Source organism: Simochromis diagramma, unplaced genomic scaffold (assembly GCF_900408965.1).
Source record: "Simochromis diagramma unplaced genomic scaffold, fSimDia1.1 OVJJ01000107.1, whole genome shotgun sequence".
Classification (NCBI taxonomy): Eukaryota; Metazoa; Chordata; class Actinopteri; order Cichliformes; family Cichlidae; genus Simochromis; species Simochromis diagramma.
The window spans coordinates 2,505,023-2,522,836 of NW_024387209.1; the positions used below are offsets into that span (position 1 = coordinate 2,505,023).

Sequence of the window (17,814 nt, forward strand, 5' to 3'; positions counted from 1 at the left end):
TCTGCTTTCTTTCTGTCTGCAGCATCTTTACTCATCTTCACTGACTCTTTGATCTCCTGAATCTTCAGCCATGTCTTCTGGATCATCTGTTGAATTTTAGCCTCAGTCTTGACCAGTTCTGACGTCGGTCCTTCATATTCTTCTCTCAGAGGAACAAACTCATGAGTCTTGTGGTCAACAACAAAGCAGAGCATGCAGACACATGTCTGATCGGTCTTGTTTTTCAGGTTCTCCTCAGGATCAGAATCAGCTGATGTTGTTTTAGACTTGAAGCAGCCAGGTGAGGCTGCAGGTGAGTCTGACAGTAGGAGGCAAGACACACCAAGCAGGACTTCAGGGCCTTCAGTTTGGTTGCAGTGCAGATGTCACAGGGAACTTCTCCTGGTTTGGCAGCTTGTTGCTCTGAGCTGCTGCTGTTGACTTTCTGCTGAGCTTCATGTCTGAACTGAGCCAGTGTTGGGGAGTAATGGAATACATGTACCGGTGTTATGTATTTAAAATACAAAATATGAGTAACTGTATTCTGTCATTAGGGGGTCCTCTTGGGGGGATACTCCCACAGGGCTTAAATCTGGGACTCACCATTTGATTCAAGTTTAGAGGGTTTTTTTTTTTTTTCTTTTTTACTGTTTAAAAAACTGGACTGGATTGGATTGTTTTTTTTGTGTTTTGTGATTGTGTTGTGTTTAACTACCCCTGTTATTTCATAGTGGTCTATCAACCATTATATATAACCTTATCTCCCTGGTTAGGTCAGTTTAGTTTGTTTGGGCAGTCATTTGGGATGTGGAGTCCTCATTTTGTTTGCCTGGATTCAGTCTGGTTTCTTTGACCTCTTTTTTTAGATTGACATTTGTTATTTTGGTGAATGTAATTTTTAGGATTAAATAAAGGAAACCCCTCTTTTCATAATAATTCCTGGGACTGATCCTGCTTTTCAACTAAGTCCATCACAGCAATCTTGACACAACCATGAAACCTGTAAATTAAATTCCTGGGTTTAATAGTTTTCACTTTTTGAAGACTTTGTATCTAAAACAGATAAAGGCCCTGTTGCAAATAAAAATAAATAAAAAAAATTTTTAAAAAAAGGGCAAGATTAAAGGTACAAGGTGACTTGGCTCTTGCATTGAGTTAAGTTCAAAAACTGTAGTATCTGTTTCTGTACAGAGCTCTGGTTAGGAGGAAAATTCCAACCCTTGGAAAATTGAAATACTCAACTGTTGCCCATCTCGAAGAGCAGGATGTTACATCCTGCGGTGTCTTTGTATGCAAGGTAGCTATAATGGTCATGATGTATTGCACTTGAATAAGCACAGACTTTAATTAACATGAAATGCTCAGCTCCTATCACATACAACAATAGTTTCCTGTTGACCAAGAGGGGATTGCCAGGCTAAGACTGGACATGTGCTCTCTCAGGTATGCTTCAGAAACGGCTCTCTCAATATTAATTTAAAATATTTATATGCATATCCTCACTGTTGCATATATTTTCAGATCATCTTTACCAGCTCTGCTGTGTTGAGAGAAGCTCTGGTGCAGAAACTGATGAGTGGGTAAGATAATGAAATCCAGACCTAAGACTGAAGCACAGAATTCTGAGGTAACTGCACATTTACACATCTTTAGTTGCTTCATTCAACAAACTGACTTTAAATGAATGACTGACAACATTAAATGTTTCTCTCTTCAGATTGAATGCATCTGCTGTGGAAAGTCCCACACAAGACCCACACAGTGTGCATGGACTTCCCTATCCGGTCTTTAATTCTGACGTTATTAGCCATGTCTGGGCCCAAACTCTGCTGCAGGTCCCTAAGTCAAATGATCACTTCAGCATTACTGAGAGTTGAAAAACCGTCTAAATTCTTTCATCTGTAATAAAATGATCACTGTGGCTGCTCTACCAGGTGTAACAATTAAATTTAACATCCAGGCATCCATGAAAATAGAATTTATGACATTTAACCGAGTTAGAAGTTAGCAGGGAGTTAGCTCGCTTGCTTCCCTCTAAATATAATATACCATGTTCAGAATGAGGGGATTTAAGAAACAAATTAAGACATACAGCTCTGCTATCACTTCCAACATAAATGAAGACAGGAAAGTAAACAGCAGTGACGTTTGTAGGGTTACTGAAGTTGGGCTAGCTGGTATATTATGTGCTAAGTGATCGCTAGCGCGACAAAGCTATGTTAGCATAACATAAACAGTAAAGCTGGAGGACGAACGCTAACAAACGGAGGACTTTTTTCCACTCGATAAAAGTTTATGTGAGGGTTCCCAATGGTTAGGGGCAAATGCAATCGCATGGCAGGATGCTGTAAACGGACCAATCATCAGTCAGAAGAACCACTGAGATAATCCATCCACAATATGAGGTTAGTTATTAATATACTGCTGCATGGGCTGGGCTGTAGTTACATCGTAAGGATTTAAAAACTGAGCTTTAAAGTGATTAGCGGTAATAAAAACCGAGAGAAGCTGAGAGTGACCACTGGCTGTTTTTAGGGGCTTGTTGAGATTAAATAGAACTAGATAAAAAGCATTAAAACATGTTAAAAAAAACTACAGCCTTATTAAATGCAGACTACTTTGGGCCCGGAAGCAGGATTCATCACGTCATCACTTAAAGACCGGATTGCAGAAGGCGATTAACTATGACACATTTTAAATAAACAGAAATAAATGATTCATGCTTAATGACTGATTTTAGTCTTGATAATTCAATGTACTGGCATTGAATATTTAAACATGTTTGTGGGTTGATTTGAATGCTTCAGGTGTGAGTGCAGCCACTCAGCCTCCACTCAATGTGCTGACAGAGCCAGGTGCAGATGTGTCACAAGTTACTCTGCTTGTAGGCTATGACACATGGCCACAGGCGGCACTAGTGGACTGGACTCACTTTGAGTGCAGACACTGTAAAGTCCATGCTTTAGTCCGCAGGCAACAATGCTGAAATCAAATCAGAGTAATAAAATTTTAGAAGAATAATGATGAAGACAGCAAGATTCTCGATAACCTAAACTGACAGACTGTATTTGAACCACACAAATGTCACAGATATATCCAGTGTTTGTTTCCTGGTTTGTCTGCGGCTCCTGAAAAGCATATCTGTTTGACCAACACCAATTATTCTAAAATGCCAGATAATCTGAAAATGTGGTGACATGAAGTTATTTGCTCATGATTATGTTTTTGTGGCGTGACTTTTGACATTAATATGCTTCCACACAGGGACGGTCCTAGCCTGTTTGGTGCCCTGGGTGAACACTCCCTCTGGTGCGTCCCCCACCTCCCCCTCACACACACACACACACACACACACACACACACACACACACACACACACACACACACACACACACACACACATATATATAAAACATATTAAGGATTGTGCATTAACATATTTTATTGTGATAACTGTTGTCGGAACTATACTGAATTTAAACAGATAAACAAACACACACACACAGAAAGAGAGTATGCATAGTATGCAAACGGCTAACAAACAGCCATTATAATTCGTAAAGGAGACAAATCAGCAATACACCTCTTCCAATTAATGTCTAATTAATATTGTGCTGAACACTGTCTGCCCACTGTTTATTATCATGGCTTTGACCTTTCCTTGTCCATCTTCCATTGATGTTAGTTTTGCACTCCAATATCTGACTGACTGATTGACAGAACAGATGATGATCAATTATCATGGTCATCATCATCATCATCATCCTCATCACCACCACCATCACCTATCATCACAGGACAGATGATCAGAGGTGCAGAGTTTTTACCATCATCATCAACATTCCAGGGACAGAAGAATGGGTAGAGTTTCCCGGTGAAGGAGCAGCCAGTAAAGGAGTAGATAAGAGCTGCATCATCTACATCATGAAAGGAGACCAGACCCTCCTCATAATCCACAAACACCCCCACCTTCTCAGGATCTGACTGAAGGGAGAGACAGACTGGAAGACCCTCCAGAGCTATATAATTATTTTTATATACTCCTACAATCCAGTAACCTTTCGTTCGGTTCAGTTCAACCGTGAATTTTTCCTTCCTGTTGACTGACTCTGTGACCACTCCTAACATCAATTTGGTCTTGTATTTTACTTGAACTTCAAAGTAAAATCTGCCTGATGACAAACTCTGCTTTCCTAAAACAATGAGAAATTCAGAAAATCTCTCTGGGTTGTCTGGAAGATCATTCTCCTCTTCACCACAGTGTACTTGTTTCCCATCATCAGACAGGATGAGTTTAGGATGTGCTGTATCAGGATCAAGAGTCACATCCACTGCATACTGCTGGACCCTCTTCAACTCAGCTTCAAACAACTTCTTCATTTCTTTATTGAGTGTCTCCTTCAGTTGACTAACAGCTCTCACCCCAGCTCTCACCACAGTCCCCTCATATGATGGTGGATGGATACTGACCTCTGTCCAGTCTTTGGTGGCTGGAGCAGCTTTCAGGGATGAGAAGCATTGGAGGAGGTGGAGGTGATCTTTAGAGCGTGAGAGCTGCTCCACCTCAGAGCTTCTCTTCATCAACTCAGAAATTTCCTGTTCCAGATCTGTGATGAAACCTTCAGCCTGTTTCTTTGTTGATTCTTGTTTGTCTTCGATCTCCTTTATGAACTCATTCATACGTCTGTCAACAGACTCCTTCAGAGCAGTGAAGACCTGAACACCTTCTGCTTTCTTTCTGTCTGCAGCATCTTTGCTCATCTTCACTGACTTTTTGATCTTTCGAATCCTAAGTAGTCTCTTTATGATCATCTGTTGAATTTCAGCCTCAGTCTTGACCAGCTCTGCCTTCTTTACTTCATATTCTTCTCTCAAAGGAACAAACTCATGAGTCTTGTGGTCAAAAACACAGCAGACCATGCAGACACATGTCTGATCGGTCTTACAATACAATTCCAGAGGATTATCATGTTTTATACACATCCTGCCTTCCAGGTTCTCCTCAGGATCGATCAGCTGATGTCTTTTCAAACCTTTCATTGTCAGATGAGGCTCCAGGTGAGTCTGACAGTAGGAGGCCAGACACACCAGGCAGGACTTCATAGCCTTCAGTTTGGTTCCAGTGCAGATGTCACAGGGAACTTCTCCTGGTTTGGCAGCTTGTTGCTCTGAGCTGCTGCTGTTGACTTTCTGCTGAGCTTCATGTCTGAACTGAGAAACCATGTCAGAGATGAAAGTGTTGATGTGCAGCTCAGGTCTGGTCTGAAACACCTTTTTACACATGGGACACTGACACCTCTCACTGATATCCCAGTGTTGACTGATGCAGCTTTTGCAGAAGTTGTGTCCACATGGTGTGGAGACTGGATCAGTGAAGACATCCTGACAGATGGAGCACAGAAACCGATCTTTCGATAGAAGACAGCTGGCAGCAGACATGTCTGCACTCTGAGTGAGAAAGAAAAGAAAATGATTTTATTTCAAATTCACTTTTCATTATGTTTAAAGTGGACTTTTTCTGCTTTTCCTTCTTTCCTGTCAAATATCTCCTATTGTTCACCTTGTGAATGTTCATTTTTAAATAATAAGGTTAGTGTATGTAATCCCTGTGAGCTCAAAGTTCAGACTACAGATTGCTCTACAAACTGAGTTTCAGATAACTTTCTCTACGTGGGACAAATGCAGCCACAAGAGGGTCACAATCCAGTCCCCTCCTAGTGCTGACCTCAAGCCTGGGGAAGAAGGGAGGGGGAAGGCATGTTCAAGCACAGTGAGAGATAAGGAGAGGCATCCATGTGGAGATGAGAATACAGACTAAATGTAGCAACTATGACTGGTAAAGTGCTGATATTATTGAGAGAGTATAGGTAAATGAGTTGTGTATGCATGAAAAAAACATAGCAAGGAAGCACAACTATGACCATCAGAGGTAGCTTAAAGCTGTTCTACCACAGTGTAGGTAGGAAAAGAAACAGTGTATGGATAATCTTGAAGGATGAGTATGTCAGTGCTGTTGTGGAGGTGTTAGACATGATCAGGAATGTCTCACCAGTTGGGCAGTAGAGAAAGAGGAATTGTGGAGTAAGTTTGATGAAGTTTCACTATGTTTGTTATCACATATCTGTGAATATCGGGAGCAGTCCAACCTTATTAACATTTCCTGCCCTTTTTCCAACATTGTCTTCATTAAGTACATGTAAAATGTTCATTACTGTCACAACTCCACTTTTACACTTGGTATAATGTCCATCACTGATCACCATGCAGGGCTCGCAAAATTTCAAAATCCCTGGTAGCCCTTTGGGCAGAGACTCTTCAGTTTTTGGTAGCCCAAAATAAATTTAAGTAGCCCGAATAAAAAAGAGCAATTTTTTGATTGATGTTTTGTTTCCTGTTTTGTTTCTGTTACAATATTATACATTAAAGTATAATATTGTAACGGAAACAAAACATTAATCAAAAAATTGTTGAAACACAAATTACAACATTGTATAAAAATTACAATCATCAACTCAAATACTTGGTTCTAATTGAACAGAAATTTCTATGAACTTGTAAGAACTGTGTAGGACATGAATCAGTCTGTGTCAGATCCTGAATTTGAAATTTCCACTGAAGTCACGGGTAAGAGGCAAGTGGAACCAAGATCTAGGCCATTTGCTTTTTGAAGTTTGCAAAGACTGCTAAATTGTGCCAGTGGTAGTTCACTCTTTGCAACATAGTACGCTGTTCTAAACAGATTTTTCAGGTTTATTTTTAGTATGTTATTTGCAATTGGTGTTTGTTCTGGGAAAGATATTGCAGACTGAGCAATAATGCATTTCTTGCATTTCTCATGGGTTCTAAGGGGGCCTTTCTTAAAATGACTGGTCCCAGTAACAAAGGCGCTTGTCGACTCAGAAATCGAGAGAAAACCAACAACACACCCGGCAGAACATTATGTTATTTACACGGGTGCACATAAGTGGTCCGCATGTGCGCATTCGCTTTCAAAATAAAAGACGCGCACCAGATAAGAAGTTGCAACGCGCGTTTGCGTCCATATAAAAAGCAGTGTTTTTGTCCACTAGAGTGGGATTTTCACGGCACATTCCGCACCACATCTCTGTGCGTTCATCATTTGTTTGAAGCCAGCTCACCACCTGCAACCACTTTTCCGAGAATACGTGCTTCTTTTGTGGTTCGGACTCCTTCTGACATTTGTTTGGAGGTGGAGGAACACCAAAGTAATTGCTTAAAGGAGCTTGCTTCTTCGACATCTTTAAGAGTTCTAAACAAATGTCTGTCCTCCTCCTGAAAATCTTATGTACACAAACACACGTTGCAACTTCTTATCTTGTGCGCGTTTTTTATTTTGACAGCGAATGCGCACCTGCGGACCACTTATGTGCATCCCTGGTTATTTAGCTCATCATATCGCAGCCACAAATTCTTTTGCCCATGAAACCATAAAGCTGCACTTTCTTTTTGCCTTATAGTCTGATTTGTCATAACTTTTCCGTTTTGTGGTAAGCTTTTCTTTGGCTGTCACTTCTTCACCCTGACCTGTCTTATTTGGCTCAGCAGAACTAAAATATATATCCTGCTGCTTTTACACACGCACTCACATAACGCTCAGCGATTCTCTGCGCGATCAACCTCTCACATGTTTAAGCTTGCTGCGGGAGATTTCACTTGTCATGTTTGCATAGTAAGCTAACGACTGATAAGACGATGTCAGAGGAATTGGTGCGCAAATTATCATCACTCACCAATCAGTGCTGTCGCTCTCTATACACAGTTCGCGCGATTGCAAAGTGAAAGCAAAAAACAAGCACAAATTCAAACGCGATTTCAATATGCCACATATTGACAGCGGCTCACCGATGCCAATGACATAATTACCCAGCTACATTTCCGAAAGAATGCAAAAGCATTGACATATATTTTTCCTTCCTATGATAGGCCGACGGGCAGGGCAGGGATAGATTTTGGTAGCCCGACTGGAGAAATCGCTAGCCCCGGGACGTCGGGCTAGCGATTTTGCGAGCCCTGCCATGTCTATAAATTTCCCGTGAGCTTCTCCAAGATCTTATCCATATTGCGTTCAAAACACAGTCTGAGTACTCACAGCTTGCCCATCGTCAATCATGTCGGCCAGCCTTGTGGGGTTTTAAACAGCTGTGCTTCAATAAGCCAGGTCCGAGCCAGCTCCAATCAGCCAGAACTCTGTTATCAGGATTCCTAATGGTAGATAGATGTCACTCAATGTCCTACATCGAGAGTGTCACCAGGCACGCGATGCAACCGACCATCGCGTAACGTCTCTGCAGGAAAATCGGGCTCTCCTGAGCCCAGGCTTCTCTAGGGTGTCAGTTTCGTTCAGGGACCAGTTGATCAATGATCAATGAGTAATCTCTGCCAAACCAATTTACTCACGAACAAATAAAATACTGAAAAAAGTCAAACAATAACATTCATAAGTTATCTAAGAGTCTTATATATATGTCCACAAAGGCTTCTAGACTTCTGATTGGCCAACATTTCTTCATGGTTAGGAATATATTGCCACCTGTTGCTTTGACATGTTTCTAGCAGCGTTTTCCTTTGTTTTTGGCGTTTATGTGTGGACAGAATTTTTTTTTTTTTTTTTAAAAACGAAAACGGAAAATCTCCGTTTTTAAAAATGCCCATGTACATGTGAACGTAGCCTGAAATTCTGGATTCTCCCGGAAAAATCGGGAGGGTTGGCATGTATGGTCCAAGACAATTGTCATGCAATGCTACTCTAGGACAGTCCAAGTATAAAAATGTGTAGCTGGAAACAAGCAGAATAAGTCCACTTTAAAAACTGTTAGGATGTGATCATCAGTCATTTGGATGCTGTAAAAGGTAGAGTGATGAGCAGGTTAAACAGGATCAACTGTTACTGATAAATGGTTCATGTTCTGTTGTGTAGATTGTTTTTTATTAAAGAACATCCCTGTTAACAAAGCTCTGCTTACTCAGTGTCGCACGGACTATATTTCCTGTCACTCCTTCACAATAAAATAAATCCTTGGCTATGTTTTTACTGTGAACGATAAAAAAGAAATAGAAACAGTAAGTACAAGAAGTAGTGAATAAACGGTAATAAAAGCAAGCAGACTGAAATACAAACCATGTAATTCACTTCCAAAGTCCGGAGAAGTGACAGCTAAGTTTCCACAGTGGATTTGTGGCTGAATGATAGCATTTTTAGAAGAGATCATTTTTCTGATTTTTCAGACGCAGGACCACACCTCCATACATGCCCTTTCCTGTTCTCTGTCTATATATGATCCCCCTGCACTACAGGCTGTTCTTATTTCCATGCCCCTCCCACTCTTTTCAGTTAATTTACTTCTCATTAGTACAAAATGATCTGCCAGGCCAGGGGAGCCACCACCCTCCGCAAACCGCAGCCTCAAGTCATGCTCAAGTTATCTGCCAGTATCTGTTAGAAATGCTGTCAAACCTCATGAGGATGTGGTCCAAGCTAGTGAATTGGAACTAATGTGACTGTGATGAGATCAAAGATTTTAACTGTAAACTCCTTTGTCTCAATCCAACACATGTAGTCTGATGAGTGCCGCTATTAAGTCAACTCTCATTTCAACCTTTTTGAAACAACAACCGAAGAACAAAACAAGTTTGTTGCATTTCAGCCTCTGTGCAGAGCTGAAGTTCAGCATCTGGAAAGAAGAAGCTGCACCGCTGACCTTTGTAGGTAATCCTGATGTCTTTAACTCATTAAGAATATTTCTAGGGTCTTTTTATGAGTCTCCTCATGCTCTGAATCCAGTTCATTCCCCTTTAATTGGTTAGTTTTACTCTGAATCGGCGCTGCTGACGGACTTAATGAACAGAAAGTGTCTTGTCACACCGGGGTCTCCCCTCATCCTGTTTACAGGTTTATAAAGTAGGAGGATCAACAGTTGCCCTTTAAAACAGTGTGATCATGGACATCTGTACTTACCAGTGTTGAACAGAAGCTCTGCTGTGCTGCTGAGAAAGGTTGGATGAGCACAGTTTGATGCACTTTTGAAGAGAAACTCGCTTTAAGTTTCACTTTTAGATTCTTTCAGATGCTGCTCCGCCTCTTCCTTCTGCTGGCTCAGCGGCAACTTTTAATGTAATGTATACCTTATTGATCCCCATGGGGAATCAATATGAATATTTATCAGGATACATTCAAATGTAGTCTGATTAAGTTGAGTCTCCGCTTCTTTCTGTAGTTCCTGCAGGTACTTATGGACCTGCGTGCATGTGTGTTACATTTCAGTCACATGGAGCAGGCTTTTTGGAAAAGCTGAATTCGAAATCTTTGTGCTGATATTTTCTGTTTGGTTTGAATTCTGAAATGCTGTTCTGTCTAAGGCTGCATTTTTTATTTCCCCAAATCTGTACAACATCTGTTGAAGAGCACAAAGTTAGTCAGACCATTGTGACACATTACACCTGAAATTGAATTTTTAAATGTCTATCTTTGTGTAATTAATGCTCCAGATATGAGAAGAGCAAAGCCACACAGAGCATCCTGGCAGATAAGCAGCGCCATGTGGAGAACGCTCAAGACACCCACACAAGTGGCGAGCACCAGGAAAGAGGAAGTAGCAGGACTCAGACCTTTGTTTTGGTTCTTCGGCTGAAACAGTGATGAGACAAACAAGGACTATCTTGCACACTTATGGAAAAACAGCAAAACTTTTTTTTATGATGGAATCAAAGAAAGTGAATCGCCTGCTGTTTGATATGAAGCCTCAACTCAAGTATATTCAAACACTGAATCTGGAAAAAAAAACACCATTTACACTGAGTCATACTTTATTGTCCTTTAGGAATATTTGCTGTGGGCTCAGTTGCTGTCATTGAAGCTTCCTTCACAAAGTGTTAATAAACATTTGAATAAAAGAGAAATAAATAAATTGATAAAGAACAGAAGTCTATCTGTTAATAACCAGTCAATTTAGTGAAAACAAACACTCCACAATTCTCATATTGCACAGATAACTTTAAAAATGATCATTAAAAACCCTGATTGACATGCAGGCAAATTAATTTTTAATGCTATTCAGCATTTTGGGACTCTGTCTCTTCTGCCAGAAGGCAAGAGCTACTCCTCAGGATGGAGGATAGATGAGGGTCTAATAAAGCTCTGTGACTCAATGAATACAGGTCACTCATGAATGGATTGTATGGAGAGGTCTTCAGTCCTCCATCACCGTCATGGCAAACTGCACCAGACACAACAGCTTAGATTTTACCTCCACAGAGAGCTTGCCATACCATAACAATACTTGTCTGTGAAGGTTCTCAGTCATCCAGGTCATCGTAGTCAAAGGAGCTTGCAAAGAAAAGCGTCTGGACGTCTTTAAGTTACTTGAAGAGGTGAAACGTCTTCAAGTAACTTAAAGAAGTCCAGACGCTTTTCTTTGCAAGCTCCTTTGACCATAACAATACTTCATACCTCATGATGTTCTATCTTGATGAACAGAAACATTGTTCTCTGGTTGACATCAAGCACATTAGTCAAAGCCATAAAGTCCTTTTGCTGTAAATGAGAACATGAGTTGTCAGTGTGACCATTCCAGCTAAAGAGGTAGTCGAGGTGAATACCCTGATATCTACAGAAAACGGTTTAACCTGACTGAATGTTTACCTCAGTGAAGCGCTCTGAGAGATCTGTTCTCGTATACCAAGCTAAATTTGGCATCAGAACACCTGAAAATAAAGTTACTTGGGTTACAATCGTTTGATTGCTTGTTCATTGTCATGTGCCGAGGCGCGCATGCACAAAAGGATCCAGAAGCAGACTCAAGTGCTAGCAGGAAAAGACACTTTATTATAAATAACAAAAGGCGGCCCGGGAAAACCAGAGGAACAAACGAGGAACAGAAAAACCCGGGGAAACAAATGACACGGGGAAGCCGGGATCGGGACCGTGGGAGTAGTAGGCTTATGATCGGAGTGGGATCGTGGGGGCTCGGGAGGGAAGTGTGAAAGTCCGTGAGGAGGGAGTCCGTGGAGTTAGTGACGAGGCCAGATGATGCACCGAGTGATGTAATCGAGCAGGAGGACAGGCAGGAGGCAGACACTGGACGCCGGATTGAAATCTTAAACACAAGAAGGCAGATTTAACACAGTTCCAATAAATCATTAGCACAACGCTTTCACAGGAGTCTAGTTACCACAGAGAGGTGATTAACAGACTGGCGTGGAGCATCCGTCAGCGCGGGTTTAAGTAGTTCTTCCGGTAATCACCCCGATGGAATGCAGGTGTGCCGGTGATGGCCCAGCCTGGGGGTGTGGCTACCCGAGCATCACACACACACACAGACTCCACAGACACAGGACCACGGACCATGACATTCATTTTTATTTCAATTATGTAAACAATCTACAGAAGTTAATTGAGCAAAGAAAAGAAAACAAAATTGCTATACAAAATTTTTAAAAATGCATTTCAGTATTGCTTCACTTTTTCTGATTCAGTTACTTATTTATAAGGATTGGGAAGAAGTGTACACTTAAATATAAAGATTATAAAGAGTAAACAGGACTAGTGAGCTAACACAGCCATAAGGCACACCAGTGCTGATGGAGCACATATTTTTCACCCTAAAATTTTGAGTTCTGTCAGTTAAAGAGAATTAAAAGCATTTAATAATAAGTGGGGAGACAGACATCTGACTTGGGTTCTGTAAAAGGAGATGAGGCTGTAACATATTAAAAACAGATGGTTTCAACAAACAAAACACAGGTGGAGTCTTTGGGATTTCCCAAGTGCTTCAGAATTCAGTTTCTCTGATGGTGTCATTTCTGTACCAACTGTCCCCACAAACATGCAGCTGCCAACCCTCTCGGTTCTTCCCCCAAGTTTTTTTTTCTTTGCACGCACAAGAGAAAGGCCATCCAGTTTGATCAACTCCTCCAATTTTCTTCTGAGTGACAGTGTGTTACAGAGTATCATGCTTACCAGTGGAGATCCACTGCCTTGCCCGGGGAACGCTGTCGTATCACTCCCTCTTTTCCCTCTTTTTTTAAAATAGTTTTCTATGAAACAACTGTATTTTAATAGCCTTGACGGATTCATCCAGCATAACAGAGGTATAGTGGTGCGTCTCTGGTGTAAGTGTAGGTCAGTGGTGGCTCGACTTCAACTTGAGCAAATGTTTGGCACACAGTCAGCGTCTACCAATTATTCAGTGGCAGTAATGGTCCTTGTACAGGTCACACCCAGTCAATACAGCAAAACAAATCTGCTTGACGTCACTATTCTGACGTATCTTTTAAGCCCTCAGAGGTAAAACTCTGTGACTCTGGTCACATAAATATCAGCTGAATTATACAAAGGGAAGTTATTTTTTTCTCACACTTGTGTCAGGGTCCTGGGACTGGGCGACCCAGGATCCCTGGGCAGTCATGGACCTGTGTATTATTATGTATTTTTGGTGTCGTTTTCCCTTCTCTGTGCATGTACATATGTGTGTTTCTCTGTGCTGTGTTAGTCTGTGTCCCACTCATATGTTTAGGCGAGGTATGGGTGTGTATGTCTGCGGGTGTGCCTGGAGGATGGAGCTCGGCCACCTGCAGGCCTGAGGGGTGTGGCCCTGCGGAGGGACTGGCCACACACCTGCCGCTGATCAGGGCTCGTCGGGGGAGCTACTTAGGAGAGTCTTGGAGCTCCCACCGACGCGGGATCATTGCATGAGACTCCACGTTAGTCTTCTCTTCTCTTCTGTTCTGTTAAGTTAGTGTGCGTGTATGCCCGCAGTTGTATGGTCCTGACGCTGCTCATGTTTCCCCACAGGAGGAGGTGGGACACGAAAGCGGCACCGGGGGGTCTGACACGGGAGGGGAGAGCACAATAGAACGACTTTCCGGAGAACACAACCGGGAGTCTGGGAAACACGGGGATTTATGTTATTTGTGCATGTAAATAAACACACTGGTTTTATACATAGAGCACCGCGCCTGGTCCTCTTCCCCACAGGAGCCGTGACAACTTGCGGAATCAGGTGATTTCTTGTTTATGGTATTTGGTTTTGGGGAGCATATCGCAGTTTCTTCAATCCAGCAAACCCTCAGCTTCAGTCATCCTGAGGGTCATTTAGCTGTACTGATTTCACCATTTTCCCAATTTGATGATTAGCCTGCATTAACATGACAGCTCCAAATGTAAATGTATCACTTTGAGTGAAAATCCAGCAGAGGGCGCTCTGAGCTTTAATACTTAATTTAAACCATTTAAACCCGTGTGTATAAAAATCACAACGTAACTGTGAGGCCGCTGTGAAGCTCAGACTCGTTTTCCCACTTAGGACGAGTTTACAGTACGGTTGTTCACCTCTCGATGGGAACGAGAACATCTGCAGACAGCTGGAAATGAAGTCTTTAAACTCTTTGTTATAGCACATTACCCTGATCACTTCATGTTTTAATGCTCAAAAGACATGTGTTTTTATAAAGACCTTAACAACAGAAATCAGACTTTATTATTACAACAACAGCAGAAACATCTACTTTTGATTTAATGACACCCATGAACAGGAAAGTTTCTGTGAATCAAAGATTTAAATTCACAGTCAAATCTAAAACATTAAACACTACACACTGATGTATAGACCCTCAGCTGTCTGCTGAATATCTGACAGGAACAGGAGAAATAAACCCATTCAGAGATTTCTACCACACAGTGGACTGAGAGATTAATCTGAGTGGAGTCTGTATCTCTACATGAATACACCTCGTTTAGAGCTCATCTTTATTTGTTTAATGCTCGGTGAATTTTAACAAGCTGTGTTCATGTAATCTCAACAAGACTTTGACAAGACTGATGATGTTTTCTATTGTTAGCTCTACTTAGACAGTTTCGGGAATCTATTTCACCTTTTGATTCATTTTTAAGTTGGATCCAGTGTTCGGAGTTTCATGAGGAATACTTGGTGTAATGAGGAGTAAGTTTAGCTTCACAGTTCTCTGTTTGAATGATTCTGTCACATAAGGTATTTGTAAATTGACACAAGATCCTCATCAGTCCAGCAAACCACCTCCAACTTGTTGTCAAAGACCAGGGTCAGCACATCCAGGATCTCTTTTCCTGACCCGGCTTCTCTTAATCAAAAATCTTCACGTTAAGTTTCGTGCTAATGACGCACCAGCGGTTTTAAACAGTGCTTAAGTTGCTGCCGTGGTGTAACTCGGTTTAACACAGTAAACTGAAACTGTCCATCATAGAGGCTGTGGTGTCACTGCTTTAAAAACGAGATCACAGCTCCCTGCAAGAGTGAGAATCTACTGCAGCGCTGCACTAACATGAATGATGGCTTCTTTGTTCGTGAAGCTGCAGAGTTCTTTTTTTTTTTTCCTTTTTATTAGTTTCTATTGTTGGCTGAAAAACAGAAAAATTGTGCATTACGACCACCAACTGGTATGGAGTGTGGAGAAGACAGAAACCCCTCAAATGCTACCAAAGAAATTACTCTGTCTTACAAAATGGAATATGGCCCAAGATCTTAATTCTAACTTCTTTCGTTGTTTGGAAGGAATCAATAAGGTTCGGTTTAATTTTCATTACTAAGATTCCTGCGTGGTGTTTTTCTATTATGAGTAATCTCCTATTTATATCAGTATACCCATGTCTGAGCAATGAAATGACTGTATCCTTTTTCCTTTTCTTCCCAACAAAGAACTGAGGGGAGACAAAGGATATAAATAGAAACAAGGTAAGTAGGGAAATGGGGATCATCAAAGAACACCTCTGAAATTAAAGACAATTAATTAATTAAAGACAGGGAAAGCAAAGCTAAATACAATGCACACAAGACAAGAGACTATTGAAATAAAACAGGAAAGAATTAAACATGGGAACATCAAACACAGAAACACAGACTTCACAGCCACAGGGAAAACAGGATGGCAGGAAAATTCAAACCCAGGGGATCAAGTATAAACAATAACTAATTACAAATAACAAAGGAAGACCCAATCAAAACTGGGAATTAAATCATGGAAAACAAAATGAGATTGACAAATGACATTTCTTTGTGCCAGCCACTCTCTTCTTCCTCTGAGCATCCCCCAATAGTGCTTTCATTGCTGCATTTCAAATATGAAATACAATGGGGAATAATGACCTTATAACAACCAAAGGAACTTCTGGATTGCCTGCATCCATTGTTCCTGCATGACTGCATCACAGTTCAGTAATAGAATCCTGAAAATTGTGCAGTTCTTAGCAAATTTAGGGCTTATTAAAAAAAGTTGGACTTGCTGAAATGGATCTTTTTAGCTGTTGATTGAAATCAGATGACTTGCAACAGCTTAGTGAATAATATTGAAACTGATCACATTTACTTCAATAGTAAGCTTCAGTGGGTTTAGTGGGTTTCAGGCTTCATCCTAATATCTCTTCAGCTTGCTGCCTGTTCCTTTTTCCCAGTGGATGAGAGGGTTTGTTCCCTGCACAGGTCAATGACCGATTTTGTAATCATATCATCAAATCTGCGGCTGGATGTTCTGGAAACTTGGGTCAAGAGAGGTGCTGAGCCATATACTGATAACCATCTAGCGGTGAGGTGCATCCAGTGGTGGGGAAGGATACTGGACATACCTCATGTGCCTAAACATATAGTGAGGGTGTGCTGAGAATTCCAGGCAGGGGCCCCCGTCCACAAGATCTTTAGCTCCAACCTCTGGCAGACAGCCAGAGGTTGACAGCGTTAAGAGGGAGACTGCGGTTTTTGAGTCAGAATGGACCATGTTCAGCACCTCCATTACTGAAGCTGCATTTGGCTGAAGCAGGAGTCTGTTATCAGGCTTGTCTAGCCAACACGTTCTCACTCCCAACTCATCAAATGTGTGACGCATGGTCAGGCTCCCTCTGCTTCACTTATCGACGCGCAGGATACCCCCCTTGTGTCGAGAATTGACGTGCAGGGTCCTCTCATTGAATACTATAGAGCTCCCTAAACGTTGCTTATTGACAAGAGATTGCCGCGGAAGAGCCTGTTGTCCGTATATTTATATATTTCCAAAATCACATTGTAGTGACGTATACAGAACACAATAAATTATATAATTAAACAACTACCTGAGAAACAGCAGATACAGCAGATAAATTAATTATAGGCTATTACTTTTGTATCGTTTATTGCATTTATGGAGGGAGTGATGTATGCTGGGTAATGGCACAGCTAGCTACTGGGTGACTTTATTCACCCGCTTCGGCTGTTATCAGTCCATACAATGGGCGTTATTAGCACAAATCAGTCCCATAGATATGGGCCATCTCCTGCTAGATTGTTCAGAAGGTTGTTCTCATCCATCCAGATGGAGGATCACTAACAGGAGCGTGGGAAGACTCCAGAATCCACTCTGGCTGGAATCCGGTGAATACAGCAGTGTTTACAGGTAAGACCATTTAAACGGACAGCATTTATAGAATGACTATTAAAAGTCAGAGAGTGTCAATAATGTTAATGTGGTTATGTTAGTAATACTAATATAACAGCTTTAAGATGCATTTGTAGATATTATTACGTGTTTTACCGTCTTTATGGTGCTAGCTTAAAGTTACGGTGTAAACGTTAGCTTATATTGGAGTAAAGCTGTTACTGTTTAAACGATGTTAGCACAGAAATATTAGCTTCTGTCATGACTGATGAAGTTACTAGTTAATAAAGTTTCCAGTAAAGTGTTTAATCGCAGCCACAGATTGACAGCAAATATCTCGATTAGCTTCAGTGCATCTGTAATAAATATGTGCAAGTTTCAGTGCTTCGTTTAAACTGTATGATACTTATACTGACCCAGGGTCAGTGTAAAATACAATCC

General features: G+C 41.3%; 1 protein-coding gene and 1 long non-coding RNA gene across 2 annotated transcripts; one reads left to right on the top strand and one right to left on the bottom strand.

Moving 5' to 3' along the window:
- The first annotated feature begins 616 nt into the window (after positions 1 to 616).
- LOC120746355 lies at positions 617 to 1,909 on the top strand. The gene is made up of 2 exons (XR_005698828.1): positions 617 to 1,422; positions 1,501 to 1,909. It is a non-coding gene; the product is annotated as an uncharacterized LOC120746355 (long non-coding RNA).
- A 1,802-nt stretch (positions 1,910 to 3,711) lies between these two features.
- Positions 3,712 to 10,008, bottom strand: LOC120746047 (E3 ubiquitin-protein ligase TRIM21-like). The gene is made up of 2 exons (XM_040051253.1): positions 9,956 to 10,008; positions 3,712 to 5,427 (listed from the first exon to the last, which is right to left on the bottom strand). Exon 2 carries the CDS (start codon positions 5,416 to 5,418, stop codon positions 3,712 to 3,714), a length of 1,707 nt encoding a protein of 568 aa, XP_039907187.1. The 5' UTR covers positions 5,419 to 5,427; positions 9,956 to 10,008.
- Positions 10,009 to 17,814: the final 7,806 nt, after the last annotated feature.

Bases quoted from the DNA above. Each gene is read 5' to 3' on its own strand.
- LOC120746047 (XM_040051253.1), bottom strand. From the start codon at position 5,418: ATGTCTGCTGCCAGCTGTCTTCTATCGAAAGATCGGTTTCTGTGCTCC.